This window comes from Megalobrama amblycephala, linkage group LG7, assembly GCF_018812025.1.
Source record: "Megalobrama amblycephala isolate DHTTF-2021 linkage group LG7, ASM1881202v1, whole genome shotgun sequence".
Taxonomy (NCBI): Eukaryota; Metazoa; Chordata; class Actinopteri; order Cypriniformes; family Xenocyprididae; genus Megalobrama; species Megalobrama amblycephala.
The window spans coordinates 9292773-9311907 of NC_063050.1; the positions used below are offsets into that span (position 1 = coordinate 9292773).

At 34.5% G+C, this 19135-nt stretch overlaps 3 protein-coding genes and 2 long non-coding RNA genes across 12 annotated transcripts in view; 3 read left to right on the forward strand and 2 right to left on the reverse strand.

The window, feature by feature from the left end:
* Positions 1-19135, reverse strand: part of LOC125271221 (B-cell receptor CD22-like) — a 136821-nt gene that overhangs the window by 73640 nt on the left and 44046 nt on the right. The window lies entirely within an intron of this gene.
* Positions 746-3391, forward strand: LOC125271260 (CMRF35-like molecule 3). Its single transcript, XM_048195328.1, has 7 exons — positions 746-874; positions 976-1311; positions 1624-1704; positions 2031-2102; positions 2473-2577; positions 2666-2700; positions 2806-3391. Exons 1-7 carry the CDS (start codon positions 835-837, stop codon positions 3130-3132), a joined length of 996 nt encoding a protein of 331 aa, XP_048051285.1. The 5' UTR covers positions 746-834; the 3' UTR covers positions 3133-3391.
* On the forward strand, positions 6121-7015 carry LOC125271307 (CMRF35-like molecule 7). The gene is made up of 2 exons (XM_048195396.1): positions 6121-6329; positions 6532-7015. Exons 1-2 carry the CDS (start codon positions 6143-6145, stop codon positions 6687-6689), a joined length of 345 nt encoding a protein of 114 aa, XP_048051353.1. The 5' UTR covers positions 6121-6142; the 3' UTR covers positions 6690-7015.
* On the forward strand, positions 7655-11132 carry LOC125271337. Its single transcript, XR_007185575.1, has 3 exons — positions 7655-7823; positions 8033-10675; positions 10766-11132. It is a non-coding gene; the product is annotated as an uncharacterized LOC125271337 (long non-coding RNA).
* On the reverse strand, positions 14615-15827 carry LOC125271332. The gene is made up of 3 exons (XR_007185570.1): positions 15415-15827; positions 15174-15251; positions 14615-15074 (listed from the first exon to the last, which is right to left on the reverse strand). It is a non-coding gene; the product is annotated as an uncharacterized LOC125271332 (long non-coding RNA).

Genomic DNA, 19135 nt, shown 5'->3' on the forward strand with positions numbered 1-19135 from the left:
TATTCATCAACACTAGGTGGCGCTGTGCTGAAACTCCTCTCGTACCCTCAGAGTATGATAGCTAGTGTAAGCCTCTTCATTATTGAGATGTTGTACTGTTCCTGAAATATAATACAATAATCATGCGTTTAAAGCGATGGCATTTATATAGTGTATTTTACCTTAATATATCTTAATTTAACACATTTAACATTACCACCATATTTTGATCTCATCATTTCTATTTAATAATCCCTCTGTCATTCTTTGCTAAGTCTTGTATGTGTCTAACTGAGCGCTTATGTATCCTGTTTCTCCTGTGTCCTGGTTCTTTTGATTATCCGCCTGTTCCACTGGATTCTCCGTTTTGCCTCAGTGCTTTACTCAGCTGTTGTTTGGATTGTTTGTTTGTGTATGACCTTTTGCCTGGATGTGGATTATAATTGTGGATTACCCTTTTAATAAATACTGTGTTTGGATCCTCAACCTTTGTGTCTCAGAGCAGTTCTTGATTAATATTCAATAAGCAACAAGACTTCAATGCTGCATGAAACACTCACATTTTACATACTGAGTAAATGTCACAGATACTCTGACCACCTTATAATGAAGTGGATCATCCCTTCCTCAAAGAGCACAACACTGCTTATCTATGCAATATAGTTTGGTGAACTGGTAAACCATTACAGACGTCATGTAGAGCTGATGTGGTTAAAGAGAAAGAAAGGGGAAGGAAATGTTAGTTTTAGTTTCTGAGGCTGCATGACGTTCACTCAGTACGGAAGAGAGCGACATTAGCGTTTGACACACAGAGTTTGGTCTTTTATTTTATATAAACTCTGGTCAAAGTTGATCATGTGGGACGTTCTGCTGCTCTTTTCCAGCATCTGTACAGGTGAGTTTGAGACTCTGAGCTCTTTTACACACAGTTTAACATGATCTCTTGATTTTGTTATCATCTGATCATCAATATATATAATGATATTTGTGTTTCAGCTGTTGTTGTAGGAGCTCCAGATACAGTTACAGGACACAGAGGAGAGAGAGTTGAGATCAGATGCTCATATGAATCTGGATATAAATCAAATTCAAAATATTTTTGTAAAGGCGAGTGTTTATTGTCAGATAACATCATGGTTGAATCAGGATCTCCAGCTAAAGACGAGAGATTCTCTCTGACTGACGACACGACCAACAGAGTTTTCACCGTCAGCATCACTGATCTGAGAACAGAGGATCAAGGCAAATACTGGTGTGCTGTGAAGAGGACTTTCATTGCTAATTTCTTTTTAACTGACATCTATTCAGAGATTTTGTTGCAGGTTAATCAGGGTAAGTGGTTAATTTTGTGAATATCAGAACGGAAACAAGCTGACAGTGATTGACCATGTCATTAATCTTGTAAGTTGACTCACGTTGTTATGTTGAGTTGATTTTCTGCTTAGATTTCAGTGTGTTGAGTGTAAAATACAGCAATGATCCACTATAAGCTGTGCGTTACAGTGATTTTACTGCGGTTAAAGGGGTTTTCTTTGGGACAACATGAAACAGTGATTAAAAGAGAGATTAAATTAAAGATTGTATGTATTTTTAAGTTAAATTCAGTGTCAGTGTTTTAAGTTGATCTTTCCTGTGACCCTTCAGATAAAACTGAAGTTTCAACCATCAGCTCTTTTTCAAAAACACAGTCGTCTTTCAGCACAACAGAACTGAATCTACAATCAGGTCAGTTCATCAGTCTGTCACTCTATATGACTCTGATTTACTGAATATTGTGCATCTAAATGTACCGGTGGGATGCTCCGGTGGGATTTTCCCTGTTATTAAACATTTGCAAGTTGCTTTGGATAAGGAAGTGTCTTTAAAATGAACATTAAAATGTTTTCAGTAGACAGTAATCTGTGTTGTGAATAAAAAATATACATACAACATCTGTTAATATTCACATGATGTGAATGTTTTGTGTGTGTGAATGTGGAGCTTCGTTTATGTGTCCATGATTTTATCACATGAGCGGCTCGTTCACACGTCACTGTGTTTCTCTCTGTCAGTGACTCATCAGACAGAAATAACAAGAACAACAACAGGAAATACTACAGTTGAACTCCATCAGCCAACCACTAGTAAGCACACAAACTACACTACCCATGATGCAGCTCTTTGATCACACAGAAAAAGCTCATTTTGGAGAAAGGAAATTGGTTTGAACATTTGTGGAGACCCATGTTCGTGTGGTTAATTTGGTTTGCCATCAACCGTAACAGAAGTGTTTCCTTCTGAAGAGTCGAGGTTTACCAATGCAGTTTCACTTCAGTTACACAATATGATGACAATATATTTCAATATATTATAGTACTATAATAAAAATGATTTACAACTGTATAAATTATTAGATTGTTATTGTTCATTTAACAGTATAATCAGAATCAGTAGTGTGTTGTTTATGTAATATCATGTGTAATATCATATCATGTAATATCATGTCCTGTTCAGACCTGGCTTCTGTTGCTGGCGGTCTGGGTTCGGTTCTGCTGGTTCTGACTCTGTGTTCTGGAACGTTCCTCATCCTGAAAAAGAGGAAAAGGAAATGTGGGACAGGTGACAGTTTCTTTGTAATTATTATTATTATTATATAAGTCCTGTTTTAGTGTATGAATTGACTTTCTCTTTCTCTGTTTTCATTCAGCTTTAGTTCAGCAAAATGTGCAGCACAATACAGAGGTGGGTGTTCAGATCTTTACCTGTAGAAGATCAGAAATATGATTGTTTATCGATAAACAGAGAGTATTATCTAAATAAACTTGTAAATTATTGATTGTTTTTCAGACTGACCGCATGTATGAAGAGATTCCAAACAGTGACGTCGCCGCGGTAACATCTTCATCCAATCAGACGTCTGCATCACACCTCAACAACCTCCCAGAAGTCTCTACTGTTTACGTCACAGTAACCAATCAGCAGCCTGATTCAAACCTCAGTCACACCCACTCGACCAATCAGGTGACAGATCCAGACTGTGATTATTATGCCACTATAAAGTCACCTGACCCAACACAGGACAGCAGGACAGAACTGACCTACGTGACAGCAACACATCCACAAAACATCTCAACCAACGAGGGAACGATATATTCAGTAATAAAACATGAATAAAAAGTAAAATCTAAAAAAAAAAAAAAAAAATGTCATGTCTCAGATTCAGGGTTTCCAGATCTGAGTAACAAAACTAACCCAGTGACCCTGATCCAAACATCAGAACTCAAAACATGACTCTCCTGTACCTAAAACAGATATTTCACAGTCAGTGTAATGCATTGCAAACACACAGCTCTGTTCTGTCTGAGTGTTTGTAAACAGTAACAGTCCATCTATTCTGTGTCTTTTGTTCAATAAAACATTAGCCAAGAGATCATAACTGAAATCATCATTATTACTAAACAGATAAGATATGATGATAGAGTTAGCTTTTAATATTTCAGTAATACTGGCAAATGAGTACAGCCAAACAGTGCAGATCATTCACAAAATCAAACACAAAGTAATGTACATTCCCGCTCCGTTACCCAGACGCTCAAATAAGCTCCTTTGATTGGCCAAAATCCTCTGGTCTCTGAACAGTGGCCGTCCCCGCCTCTACAGGTGCAAAATCACTTTTTCACTCCACATTTCACACAGATATGTGGTACAAAAGTGAAAGAGCAGGAAATTGTTAGTGAAAAAACAGTGTTTGAGACTCGTAGTGGAGCAGGTGTTTTATGGATTTGTGATTTAGCTAGAAAAATATCCAAGAAAAGCAATGTATTTGTGTGAAAATATTCTAAAAATGTGCAACTCTCATTTCATGAATTCACATATTAATTTGCAGATGTGCAGAATTTGTCCATTAATTCACGCATTCAGGTTTTGATATGGGTGTGTGAAGTAAAAACATTGATGTTAAATTAACACCGCTCAGTGTTTAAATAGGTTTATGTTTATATGTTATAAAGTAACACTGAAGCAGCGTTAGAGTTAATTAGATACGTAAGTGATTAATTGAGTGATGAATGAGCATTATTGAAGAGACCTGATGATAACAAGCATGTAGTAGCAATAATCCTTCGTTGTCGTTTTGGGCAAAGAATTGATTCAGATTTTCATTCAGGTTTCAGTTGTTTACTGAAAGTTCTCGCACAATCAAAAACAAACATTAAATAAACTCCAGTCAAAAACTGCACTAGAGTTCTTTCTTTCTTTCTTTCTTTCTTTCTTTCTTCCTTTCTTTCTTTCTTTCTTTCTTTCTTTCTTTCTTTCTTTCTTTCTTTCTTTCTTTCTTTCTTTCTTTCTTTCTTTCAGGAAATGTGCCAATACTGAAGGGAGCATCATTTCTTAAAGATGCTTATGTTAATCCACTAGTAAAACAGAGCAAACCATTACAGAATAAACTGTGGGGTGAACAACGAATGGACATAAATAACATCATAACACAGCCTTAGATGAAATCAACTGAAGAAAAAAGACATTAAATCTCTCAAGATCTCAGTAGAGGAGGATTAAACAACTCCACAAACAGCATTACCAGCTTCACTTATTTCTAACCAGTTAAGAATTATTGAGAATTAACAGAGGTTTCGATATTGATGTTTTATTGAAAATAATAGTTTCGTTGGATCACCATTATTGTGATCAGTGTTTGCTTTCAATAGCTCAAAACTGAAAAGTTCTAGCATGTATTGATATCTGTTTGTATCTAAAGTGACTAAAACCCACAGGTTCACTATTAGAGAGACACTGAACAGACATACAGGATTAATTTACTCACACAAACGCTCTCTCACTAATGCATTCAAATAAATGTAATGTAACGAGCAGAAATTTGTAAGAAACATAACGACCCATTGGTAAAAGAACTGATAAAAAGAAGCTGTTATATAGGAGCAATACAGCTTTTTGTATTTTGCATTTTGTTCACAAACTTTAGCCTCTAGTTTAAAATTGTGGCATGTTGCAAAGCATTCCCATCTCTCCTGTTTTTTATTAATGATGTCATTAGCAATAAGTGAACATCAACTCGACATAAATCACATAAAAGTCTACTTCAAAATCAGGTCATTCAACCCCTAATACACACGTGTGTCTATTCTCTAACTAAAATTACTCTGTCACAGGTGCTCAGTTGTTTTGCTCCTCATTGTGCCCTCTATGGGTGATGTCAAATATGACACAGCTTTGACACTGTCTTGTCACTTTTATGTGGTAAATCTCCAATCTAGATGACCCAGTTTGACTGAAATCAGCTGCGACTGTGAACTCACAAAAACACTCTCATGAACTGTATTTTCATTGTCGATGTATGGCCTTGTTCACTTGAATTATACTCTCAAACTCTTTGTTTACTTGACAAGTGACTTCATTCTCAGGTGAAGGTTCAGTTTTGAGCAGATTTCAAACTTGACCGGTCCAGTGCTGCGATGTTTAATACTCCATATAAAGCTATTATGAACAGCAGTTTGCTCATTAAAATAAGATTTAAAGATAACATGGAATAGCTTATTTGAACTTTTAAAAATAATTTGTCCACCACAGGAAAGTTTAAAATGAACTAGTGAAAGTAAGAAAGGGATTAAAGCACAAAAGAAAAACAGTTTGTCAGAGTAAATGTGCTCCTTTAAGATGTCCTGTAGAGCTGATGTGGTTAGAGAGACAGGAAGGGGAAGGAAATTATAATATCAGTTGCTGACGCTAAGTTGTTCACTCAGTACAGAAGAGAACGACAGTAACGTTTGACACACTGAGTTTGGTGTTTTATTTTAGAGAAACTCTTGTCAAAGTTGATCATGTGGGACGTTCTGCTGCTCTTTTGCAGCATCTGTACAGGTGAGTTTGAGACTCTGAGCTCTTTTACACACAGTTTGACATGATCTCTTGATTATCACATGATCATCAGACTCATATGAATGATATTTGTAAGTTATTATTCTGGCCTGCTGATGTCTCTTGCTCACACATAACAGCTCTATATAATGATATTTGTGTTTCAGCTGTTGTTGTAGGAGCTCCAGATACAGTTACAGGACACAGAGGAGAGAGAGTTGAGATCAGATGCTCATATAAACCTGGATATGAATCAAATTCAAAGTACTTTTGTAAAGGAAAGTGTAAATACGTTCCAATTAAAAACATCATGGTTAAATCAGGATCTCCAGCTAAAGACGAGAGATTCTCTCTGACTGACGACAAGAAGAACAGAGTTTTCACCGTCACCATCACTGATCTGAGAACAGAGGATGAAGACACATACTGGTGTGCTGTGGAGAGGAGTTTGCCTTTAACTGATGTCTATTCAGAGATTTTGTTGCTGGTTAAACAGAGTAAGTGATTATATTTATTAGAAGTGGAGCTTCAGTAGAAATGAACTACAAGGGAACAGCCAATGGTCATTAAATAAAATAAGATCACAATATTATTTCAAAGCAGCTTCACAGTTATAAACAGGGAAATAACAGTTTCATTGTTGCAAAGTTAATGAATTATAAAATTACTTCATTTTCAGCTATTAAATGTGTGTTACAGGTCACATCTCACATTCAGGGTCTGTCATATACGTCAGTGTTGGGTTAGTCATCATGGTGATCATCTTCTTCATGACGCTGATGGTGTGGTGTAGGAAGATTAGCAAGAAACCACCAAGAGTTTCACAATCAGGACCTTCACAGCAAGGTCAGATTTAGATGCATGAAACACACACACACACACACACACACACACAGACACACACACACACAGAACTTCTTTTTGAGAATTAACTGAGGTTTAGATATTAATGTTTTATTTAAAATGTTCGGCCACCGTTATGGTGATCATGCTTTATTTTAGTTGGGCAGTTTGACTCTTTGCTTTTTATGTCAGTTTGTGGTTTTTGTAACAGTGTTTACCAAAACACATAATTTAGTGCAAATAAAGGCAGAAACAAAGATGATCAGATGATATAGTTTTCAACATCATAAAGTAGAATAAGTAATTAATCTCCTCACTGACCAAATATGTTATTAATAGATTGTATTCACCAACAATACTTTCTTTCAACAGATCAAGCATTCTCAATTTTGATTTTTAAAATACATTATGGGAACTTTTTAAAGACAAAAAAAAAAAAAAAAAAAAAACATGCTTGAGAAATTTAAGGAAATCAGTTTTATGTGAACAAGCTTGTTAAGAAAACTGAACTTAGTACTCAACTTGTAAAACTGAGTTACCGAAACTCAAGTCTTTTAAGAAAACTTAGTAAATGTTCATATATTTATGTATATAAACAAAATATTTTCTTGTTAATTTTACATAATTACTTCAAGTTGAATTTACTTAAAAACCATGATGCAAAAATGGTACATGAATATTTTAAGTAAATCCAACAAATTATTATTATTTGTTTTAGTGTATTTTATTTTTCAACCAGATCTCATGAGAAAACATTATTTTATGAAGTGGTAATTTCTCGTGAATTTGTACAATTTGATTAAATGCATGATTTTTAGATGTAATGTAAATCTATATATACAAAATGTACAGATGAAATCATACAAATTCGTATCAATTATCCACTAATTAAAAAAAAAAAAAAATGTTAGGTACTTACAAATTGCCATGAGAGTGTTTAATTTTGGTACATCATGGCTGTCTCAAACAGGAGGTTTTGTTATCTTTCCTATGGGACCAAAATCTCCTAAATATGATTAAGTATGTGCACACAAGTTTACTTAATGTTACTTTCTAGCATTTGTTGTTTGAATATTAATTCTTCTCATGTTTTGACAGTCTCCATCACACATTTGCCTTTGAATACGACAGCAGGAATCACTTCAGAGGTGAGTGATGATGATGATGATGATGATGGTCTTATGTTTATGAGCTGCTGAAAACACATACCTGTTGCTCATTGGTTTTGAGCTGCCGACTCTGGACGTCTTTCTTCTGCTCGCATCCAAAACTCAACATATATCTGCTAGTGATAACAAATACAGTTGAGATGTTCAAATGTGGAAGGGTTTGGAAGATAACATGAGATATTTTGCAGGACATTGACTGGAATGACCATAATTATCAGGAAATCAGCGAGTTTCAGTGCAAGAACAAACACACCACCACCATCTACACTACAGCAGAAACTCCAGATGATCCAATGATCTACTCCACTGTAGATAGACCAGATGATCTGATTATCTACTACACTGCAAATAAACCAGATGATCCAATGATCTACTCCACTCCAGATACTCCAGATGATCAATGATCTACTCCACTGTAGATAGACCAGATGATCTGATTATCTACTACACTGCAAATAAACCAGATGATCCAATGATCTACTCCACTCCAGATACTCCAGATGATCAATGATCTACTCCACTGCAGATAAACCAGATGATCAATGATCTACTCCACTGTAGATAGACCAGATGATTCAATGATCTACTACACTGCAGATAAACCAGATGATCAATGATCTACTCCACTGCAGATAAACCAGATGATCAATGATCTACTCCACTGCAGATAAACCAGATGATCAATGATCTACTCCACTGTAGATAAACCAGATGATTCAATGATCTACTCCACTGTAGATAAACCAGATGATCAATGATCTACTCCACTGCAGATAAACCAGATGATCAATGATCTACTCCACTGTAGATAAACCAGATGATTCAATGATCTACTCCACTGTAGATAAACCAGATGATCAATGATCTACTCCACTGCAGATAAACCAGATGATTCAATGATCTACTCCACTGTAGATAAACCAGATGATCAATGATCTACTCCACTGTAGATAAACCAGATGATCAATGATCTACTCCACTGTAGATAAACCAGATGATTCAATGATCTACTCCACTGTAGATAAACCAGATGATCAATGATCTACTCCACTGCAGATAAACCAGATGATCAATGATCTACTCCACTGCAGATAAACCAGATGATCAATGATCTACTCCACTGTAGATAAACCAGATGATCAATGATCTACTACACTGCAGATAAACCAGATGATCAATGATCTACTACACTGCAGATAAACCAGATGATCAATGATCTACTCCACTGCAGATAAACCAGATGATCAATGATCTACTCCACTGTAGATAGACCAGATGATTCAATGATCTACTACACTGCAGATAAACCAGATGATCAATGATCTACTCCACTGCAGATAAACCAGATGATCAATGATCTACTCCACTGCAGATAAACCAGATGATCCAATGATCTACTCCACTGTAGATAAACCAGATGATTCAATGATCTACTCCACTGCAGATAAACCAGATGATCCAATGATCTACTCCACTGCAGATACTCCAGATGATCAATGATATACTCCACTGTAGATAAACCAGATGATCCAATGATCTGTGTCTCTCATCATCTTAATGGAGTGGAATCTAAAGCCACAATGCCATGTGACGGGACAAAAAAAAGAAAAAAAGAAAGAAATCATTGGATACATCAGGCTTTAAATGAGGAATCATAATGTCCTCATCTGCTTGATTTGTGGAATATAGACAGTCAGTCCATATCTACGTTCTAGCTTTTGACTATAGTAAATTTAATAAATTCATTCTTTTTCTATTATATTGTTTGTTACACAATGAGCAGTAACAAAAGTTGTATATTATGCACATTACATGTGTTATTTGTTTATTTATGTGAAATACACTGTTGTGTCGTATCAGGGATATAGCTCAATGAACTTAATTAAACAAGTTAATTAAACAGTGATGTTTATGGCAGTTGTCTTACACTGGAGTGACACACAATGAAATGTTTCGACTTATTAAATGACCAGGAAATAGACACAGAGAGACAAAACAAACAAACAAACAAACAAACAAACAAACACAAAAGAGCTTCACAGCTTGACAAAGGCCTCATCTGTGTAAAACAAGATCTGGATTCAAGTCATAATAAAGATGAACTTTCAGTTTATGGATAATTATGTTCTCATGTATTATTAATGAATATCAATATTGTTATTTTTAAGGGAAAAGTCTGTTCAACAGTTTCACTTCTGCTTTAGTAGTTTTTGGCTTTTTACGTGTTTCTTTATATTTATGACATTCTCTTCTGGTAAATGTATCTTCTGATTGATTGAATAAATGAAATATATTTAAATTTAACTCTATGAAGTGAATGATCAAGCATGCTGTAAAGTGTGAGTGTGTTTCTGTAGTTTCTGCAGAACTGAATTAATCCATGAATAGAGGATGTGGAAATGGAGGCTTTACTTTGAATACGGGAAACGGGAAGTAAAGTGAAATTGTGGGAAGTGTGTTCAGTTACTAATAATAGTTTATTCATTCAGAGGCCGCGAGTGACAAAGAGGAACTCATGACACATGAAGCTCACAGAAGGAGAAATAAGCTTGTCTTCATCAACAAAACTGATATGTCAACAGTTCTGATTTCTTCTGTAAATTTTGCTCTTTTTTGTTGATGTTTCAAGTCTGAACTTGTGACACAGAACGGCAAAAGACAAAAGAGGAGGAAGTTTGCATCTCATCATAATTATGACAAAAACGCAACCAGAACCAACCTGAAACACACGAGAGCTTCAGAAGAACTGAATCTACTGATAACAGAGAAGATCATTTAATAAGAGAGAAGAATGAAGATCATCTCGACTTTCACTCTGCTGATGATTCCTGGTAAGAATCTGAGGAAACCAGTTTAAATGTTGCTCTCTTTTAAGCATCATAAGGGAAATGATTAATACATTTTATTTTGATCTGTTGTAGGTGTTGTGAGCTCCATCAGTGTGACAGGATATCCAGGAGCTGAAGTCAACATCACATGCAAATATGATAAAGAGTATACACTGAATATAAAGTATTTTTGTAAAGGTCGGTGGGCAACATGCTCTGACCGCATCAGAAGTGATAAGAAAGATAAATGGGTTCATTCTGGAAGATTCTCTCTGTATGACAGCACAAGATCAGCAGCTTTCTATGTGACCATCAGAAATCTGAGTCAGTGGGATTCTGGAACATACTATTGTGCGGTCGATAAATATGGGATAGATTTCCACACCGAAGTGAAGCTGAAAGTTGAAACAGGTCAGTAACTGAAATGCATTTAACCCTTATTTTGACCATGACCATCACAAATGCTGTTTTTTTGGTAATTTGGTGCACAAATTATATTTTCCGACCCTATTGGCTGATATTTGCTCTTGCTTGCTTAATTTTAAGATCTGTCATTTTGCATATAAGTAGGCCTAAATTAATCTTTTATTAAGAATGTCAAGTCTCTTTTATTTCTAAAGCCCAGAGATCATTTCAAAACAGCTTCACAGTAATAAACAGAATCAATGATGCAATCTTTATAAAATTTGAGACAAATTTAAATTCTGTAAAACAGCTCTAAAAAGACAATAGTGTCATTATTCAGCTTGAGTCAGTGTTGTTTCAGAGTCAGTTCAATAATAAAGTTCATTCATTAGTTCAATACAGCTATAAGCAGTTTTACTGAAGACACTAGTGTTGTTATTCAGCTTGAGTTAAAATGTGTAGATATTTGCCAAAAAAAAAAATTTAAAAGATACTGAGAAGAACAACTATTATTTTAATCAATTTAGTGCACAAGCCATGTTAAAATGCAAATGTTGCCACTAAGACTTTATTAGTCAACAGGAAGTTCAGAACAACTGCAGATACAATAAGAGCTCAAATGTGATGTTTTGATGATCTGTTTCCTCAGGTTCCTGCAAGAAGCGTCAGACTCGAGGTCAAACTCTTTCCATAAACCCCTCTGATCCTTCTAAAACTGTTTAGTGCTGCTCCACAGTTACCCACAACCCTGTTTTGATCACCCTAAAATGACCTGAGCAGTAAAAAAGCTCAACTTTCTTCAGAAAATTCCTTCAGGTCCTGCAGATTCTTCATTTTCTTCAGTGTCTTTTGTATATTCGATCCTTTTCCAGGAGTGACTATGATTTTAAGATTTATATTTTCACACTGAGGACAATTCAGGGATTCAAACACAGCTATTAAAAAAACTTCAAACATTCAGAAGGAAATATGATGCATTTAAATCCACTACAGTAACTAATGTACTTGTTCTTATAAACTTAGCAGCTCATGTCTGTCCAGATAAACTATTTATGATTTGTTGATTTATGTAACATGACTCAGTTTCATACAGGGCTCTTGAACATCAGTTATTCTGCATAAGGCTTTTCTGAAGTGTAATTCCAGGAGCTGATCTGGACAGACTGTGTTTGTTTGCTTGTGCTGAATCTCTGCTGCTGTCCGTGGTGCTGAACATCATCTGAACACTTGAGGGAGCCGCCTGACTCAATCCTGAACACTTTAAAGTCTCCTTTATTTGTTCCACTTTTGTTTTGATCTGATGTGTTTCATATGTGTCTGTGGAAACCAGATTCACTGAAGGAGTATTCAAACAAAGCTACAGTGGAAATCTCAACAGATGCTGAGTTTTTCCCTTTAAAAATAAAGGTTCTTTATTGGCATTGATGGCTACATGAAGATCCTTTAACAGCCATTATACCTTTCCATTGTGAAATAAAAAAAATATATTAAAAAAAAAAGTGGAAAAGTGTTCTTTAGATTATTAAAATGTCTTTCACCTTAATAAAAACGGGCTCTTTTAAGAAATGTCTTTGGGGAACCAAAAATGGTTTGATGTAATTGTTGTGAAAAAGGACAATGTGACCCCTGTGTGTTATTATATATTTAATAATATTATAGTAAACTTATTATTCTGATATTTACAATTTAAATATGTAAATGATGTGTAAAATAAATCTTAAATTTCTCTCCATGTTAATGTGATTGTTTTTCCATCATTAAAATCTTTCCGCCATTTTGAATTTTACTAAATCCTACTTTATCAAACTCGTCCTTGATGGGTCATCTGATTTTCACCAAAATTGGCTCACATCATCTTCAGATCATGCTGGAAAAAAGTTATTAAAAACATTTAGATAAACCTTACCATTTTCCAGTAACTCACAAATGAATTAGATGAAGAGCACACCGAATTGGATTCAATACTGAGACCAATCTTGATACAAGTCATCACAAGCATGACCTATAGACATTAATGCAGCACAGCACCACCTACTGGTCAGGAGATATATAAAATGTGAAAATTGGGTATCATTCGAATCTGTATGCTGCATGTTTTATGATTTTTGGGCAAACCATTCAGAAGTTATAAGCAAATATAAATATATATATATTTATATTTGCTTATAACTTCTGAATGGTTTGCCCAAAAATCATAAAACATGCAGCATACAGATTCGAATGATACCCAATTTTCACATTTTTGTATGGCCTGAAGGTACTTAAAAAATAGGAACAATTTAAAATAAAATTAAAAAAAAAAAAAAACTAAAAGTTTGTGATTTTTGATTGCCTATTTAAATGAAAATAGTCTTAATAGACTCATTGAATCATACTGAAAACAATGATACCAATTATGCCATAGTCAAAATTGCATTCTTCCATTTTTAATTTCTTCAAAAACCTACTTTTTTGAACTCCTAAACCATTGGTCCAATTTTAACCAAAATCACCTCAGATCATCATGAGACCATGCCAGCAAAAAGTTATTAAAAACCTGTTTGCTGACCAAACCGTTATCGAATAATATAGCAACAAAATTGTTGGCATGGTGCCAAGCTGATTCTGAGGCTGTAACATCTCCTCACAACCTCATTTTGGTAACAGCACCACCTAATGGTCAAAAGTGATAATAATTAAATCATATTACTAGTGATTGAATATAATTTTCAGCTGTTTTGCCTAAAATAATCTACTCTAATTGTTGCCGTTGCTCTGATGCTCCCAGCCATGCTTGCATAACTCCTTGTGCCTGTTTTGTGCTTGGCTCCACTGATCTATATAAACCACTGGATTGCTCACTGCGTTCTAAACTGCCAGCAGGTGAAGTCACCGCAAGCGTTCGAGCGACCGTATTGGTATTCTCTACCAACAGAGGGCATCACTGACTGACAGCAGAAATCTTGTCTTAAAAGGACCCGGTTTGCAGCATTTCAGTCACACAGGATTCATTTTTAGGATATATGTACATGAATCAATTGTTACTTCGGACTTTTTAATTGTAGATAGGAGTTTATTCACACAGGATAAGCGATATACAGAAGTTGTTAAGATATATTTCTGTATGTACATAATTGTGCAGGAAATATTAAGCATTGGCATTTTTCATGAAACTGTGAAGCGTCCACTTCAAACTCTTGGGGAAACAACTTTTAATGCTAATCACCAACCTTATGGAGTGTTTTATGAATCTTTTTGGAGCTTGGCATTTAAAATCACAGATCCACAGAAAATAGGCATACCGCTGCCTTGTTACGTGGTCACCAGCAGGTGGTGCAAAGACCACGAAAAGTATGACATCTTCAGGCTCAGACTCAGAATATTTATATTGTTTTCATACAAAATTAACTAGTATAATGAACTGCGGGTTAATCAGTGTTGTTTAGTACAGTACAGTGTGTGTGTCTACCAAATTCTAAATGTATTGCTGTTTATTATTGATTGTTGATTGGCAGTATTGAAGGACAGAAGACTGTAAACTATTCCCATAATAGAGCTTTATTATATGCATTGAAGACATTAACAATGATACTAAAGGCTGAGACACCATAATACATGTAAATGAAGTAATCAAAAACAAAATGTCAATAAAAAACACACTTCAGTGATTAGACACTTTGTGATACTTTTCCTCCCTCATTTCCATCAGTCACTGAATCAAATAATCCTTACAACATTTCAGTAAAACATCATGCTGAAGATCCCTTTGCAAGTGCTTAAAAATATATTGTTCTATATATTTTCAGCATTTCACTTTGTACAAGCTTGCATTAATGTAGCTTACAATGTAAACTTGGCATTGTGCACAGCAAATATTACTGGCTCTTTTGACAAATTGGTTATGGTGTTTATCATTTGTAAGTCACTTTGTATAAAATGATCCAATCATTCAGGGCTCCACCCAAAGGAAGACATATTTTGCCATGCATTTCAAATACTATGGCCTCTTCATGTCACGCTGAAAGAAAGAAAGAAATGGACGATAACTGTAACAATAACTATATTAGTGTCTCCAGCAACAGATGATAACTTACAGTTACTGTTAACAATAACTTACCCTTATATTCATATACACAGGTTCACTCAATTCGACATCACAAGCTTTGCGTCTGTCATGAGGTCTGGACTGATTCATCTTTGCCATTAAAGAAAAAAAAAACAGAATAGACAAATAACTAATGATTATAAACAACACAAAATATATGATGTAACAACTACATTCAGACTTTCAATCTTTTAGTTACTACTCAATTTATCTGATCAATAATACTATTGATAACCAAACTAATTTTTCTCACCCGAGACTCCATTCTCTTTTTCATTCTGCTTCTCCTTGAAAACAATGAACATGTTACATTCTTATAGAAGAGGGATGGGAAAACACCTGAACAAGCAAATCTGGATCTTCAGGATAATTACACTCTTGGAAGAAATGTGTAAAAAAAAGTAAACATTATGTGTAGCACTCTAGTTTACACATTTTGTGTCAATAATAAATAAAACAGTGTTGGAAGAATTCAGTTTTAAAATGAACACAACCTGTGTATTCATTCACAGCATCCAACACAATCTGTGCAGCCAAGAACACCCATCATGTGTTAATATTATGCATTTACACATATTTGTGTTAATCTCTGAGGTGTAGTGAAGACCAGTCCTCTAAGACCAAAACAAGACCATGCAAGAGTGGAGTTATTGAGATAATTAATTAATCGAGTGATAATCCGTTTTGAGATACAGTGCTGCTTGAAAGTTTGTGAACCACTTGCAGAACCTGTGAAAATGTGAATAACTTTAACAAAATAAGAGAAATCATACAAAATGCATGTCATTTTTTATTTAGTACTGTCCTGAGTAAGATATTTTACATAAAGTTCACAAGACAAATAAATAGCTGAATTTATAAATATGACCCCATTCAAAAGTTTGCGAACCCTTCTTAATACTGTGTGTGGTTACCTGGATGATACACAGCTGTTTTTGTTTTGTAATAGTTGTTCATGAGTCGCATTTTTGTTCTGAGCTGTTAAACTGCCCAATATTCTTTTAAAAATTCCTCCAAGTCCCAAAAATTCTTCAGATTTGAAGATCAAGGAATATTGTACTTAATTTGTCTTCTGGCAAACATTTAAGTGTCTTCTGTTGCTTCCGAAGGGCTAAATTTAAAAAAAAAATAAAAAAAAAAGATATTTAAACAAAATAAGAAAAAATTGGACATCTTCATCCTGTTCAAAAGTTTTCACCCCCCTGACTCTTAATGCATCATGTTTCCTTCTGGAGCATCAGTGAATGTTTGAACCTTTTTTAATAGTTGTGTTTGAGTCCCTCAGTTGTCCTCAGTGTGAAAAGATGGATCTCAAAATCATTGAGTCACTGCTGGAAAGGGTTCAAATATGCAGAAGATACTGGAAATCTGAAGAATTTTCAGAACCTGGAGAAACCTTTTTTTTTGAAGAATATTGGGGAACTGCTCACAGCAAACAAGGGACCAATGAACAATCATAACAAAACAAACAACAACAACAACAACAAAAAACGGTCATAAATCATCCAGGTAACCACACACAGTATTAAAAATCAAGGTCTGACAATCTTTTGAGCGGGTCATTTTTATAAATTCAGCTATTTTTTTTTGGACTTGTGGAGCGTATGTAAACATTTTTTATATAAAATATCTTACTCAGGACAGTACTAAATAAAAAACAACATGCATATTGTATGATCCCTCTTATTTTGTTAAAGTTATTCACATTTTCACAGATTCTGCAAGGGGTTCACAAACTTTCAAGCAGCACTGTATGTGGTTTGAAATCCTATTCAAATTGTATTTCAGGAAATCTGTTTCAGGTTTTGTGTGGATTATGTGACTTTCTCATGCCACATAAAAAGAAAACGTCAGATGTTGTTATAGTAAAATGCTGAAAGTTGCTGCAGAAACAAGGTTGTGTTGTTTCTGCAGTGCCCAATCCCAAATCTGCCAATGTTAAAAATAAATTAATACATAAATAAATAAAATCTATATATATATATATATATATATATATATATATATATATATACAGGTTGCGATTTGTAGGGGGGGATGGGGGGGATTTCCCCCCTTCTGGTCTATGTATCCCTGCCTCTGCTGAATTTTTTTTATATATACAAGAAGAGGCCGAAATACAAGAAGTGTAGCCTACTGGTGAGACTGCAATAAAACTAACTTACTGCTTTTCTATGTATATTTATTTATTTATTTTTGATTTTTTACATTTCTTTGTGTATTTATTTATGTATTTATTTATTTTAATATTGGCAGGTTTGGGATTCCATAATAAGTAAGACAACATCTGTATTGCAAAACTCACCGTGTTGTTGTTTTGGGTTATACCTACCAATACAATATCATTGCTATAGAAACCAATGCAGATATTCTAGGAAAAAAAAAAAAAAAAAAAAAAAAAAAAAAAAGAGCAGCATAAATTGGATCTAAACATTTCTGACACACAGTGCGGGCATACATAATTTTAGTTCAAATTTGGACTGACAGTGTGAACTTACCTTGAATCTCTCAAGATTTCAGCAGAGGAGGATTAAACAACTCCACAAACAGCATTACCAGCTTCACTGATTAATGACCAGATTGACTTTATTTGTGTCATAAGTCTACAGAAGTTCTTATTGAGAATTAACAGAGGTTTAGATGTTGATGTTTAACTAGTTATAAAAGGATGCCACCATCATAGTTTTCAGTGTTTGCACTATTTGGGCTCTTTTTAACCTGTTAGCCAGCACCCCCGCTTTTGGAAAATCCCCAAAAATGACATACCCAAACTAAAACAGATACAGTTCATGAACCCTTTGCACTAAAAGCATAAGTAAGGTCTCATTTGAAAGTAGACACTTTGCAGTTTATGGTAAACTCATAATTCATTATTGTCACAAAGAAGAAAATAGTTTAAAATAGCTTTGAAATTTTGAAAAGTTATTAGAAATTTATTTTTATGAAATATATTTATGAAAATTAAAGTGAAGTTGGCCTTGTGGCAATCTAGAAATGCACTGCAGCTAAAGCCACATGTCTGACCATGTTATATTTCAAATCTGAAGATGATAGGTTTAAAACTCTGAGTTTTATTACATGTTTTTCAAGACCATGTCATGAGACTTTATTTAGAAAGGACTCTAAAATGTTAACTGATGTTTATTGTCATCTATTCAAGGGTATTGTCGATATTGTGTTTGTGGTGCTAAGTGCCCCATTCAGTTTCAGTCTCCCCTGAACACATTCACACCTCTCCAGCCAGCTTATGGCTCTTATTATTCTTTTCTTTTGTCTCTATTATAATTACTGATGTTCTATTCAAGATGATTTAATCCCTCATTTCATTCACCAAACTTCTCACTTCACCTTCTTTCAAACTGTATCTAATGTCCTTCTTGAAAAAAAAAGAGAGAAAAAAAGTGAGCTTTACTATTAAGAATTATTTATTTGCATTAGCTCTATGATTAGAACAGGTGCATATCTGGGCTCGTTAGCATATTAGCTTAGCACACCAACAAAACATGACAATTTATAAGATTAAAACCACGTTTTTTCTCCAAACTTACTAGTCGATTGTTTTAAATAACCTTCTTTGATGTGATGTGGCTTTGGATCAAAAATCAGACAGAAAATATATCATTTTAGGCTATTCTGCACAATGAGAAAAGGGCCATTCCACCGAATGGGTGACATTTGCCTACTGTAACTTTTAAAAATTAAACTACTTTTTTTTTCTTTTTTCTACACTGAATCTAATAGCACTAATATTTAACTCTTCAAAATGTATATTGGTCAATCTCAGGTAACTTTATTTCATTTTTTACAAGGTTTCAAAGTGGGAAATTGATGCATTTTTCTCAGTCCTGTTACCAAAAATCATGTGTCTTTTAAAAAGCAAGTTTAAAAGCAATGTCAACTATTTTTTTTGTTTTCCTATCACAAAAGTGTTTATTTTAGAGAAATGGTTGATTACATTTTTAAATAATTGATAT

Excerpts from the sequence above, each read along its gene's own strand:
- LOC125271260 (XM_048195328.1), top strand. The coding sequence starts at position 835 with ATGTGGGACGTTCTGCTGCTCTTTTCCAGCATCTGTACAG. Across the intron at positions 2,103-2,472 it reads ACTCCATCAGCCAACCACTA|ACCTGGCTTCTGTTGCTGGC; the intron begins GTAAGCACACAA and ends TGTCCTGTTCAG. Across the intron at positions 2,701-2,805 it reads ATGTGCAGCACAATACAGAG|ACTGACCGCATGTATGAAGA; the intron begins GTGGGTGTTCAG and ends ATTGTTTTTCAG.
- LOC125271307 (XM_048195396.1), top strand. The coding sequence starts at position 6,143 with ATGGTTAAATCAGGATCTCCAGCTAAAGACGAGAGATTCTCTCTGACT. Across the intron at positions 6,330-6,531 it reads TTTGTTGCTGGTTAAACAGA|GTCACATCTCACATTCAGGG; the intron begins GTAAGTGATTAT and ends TGTGTGTTACAG.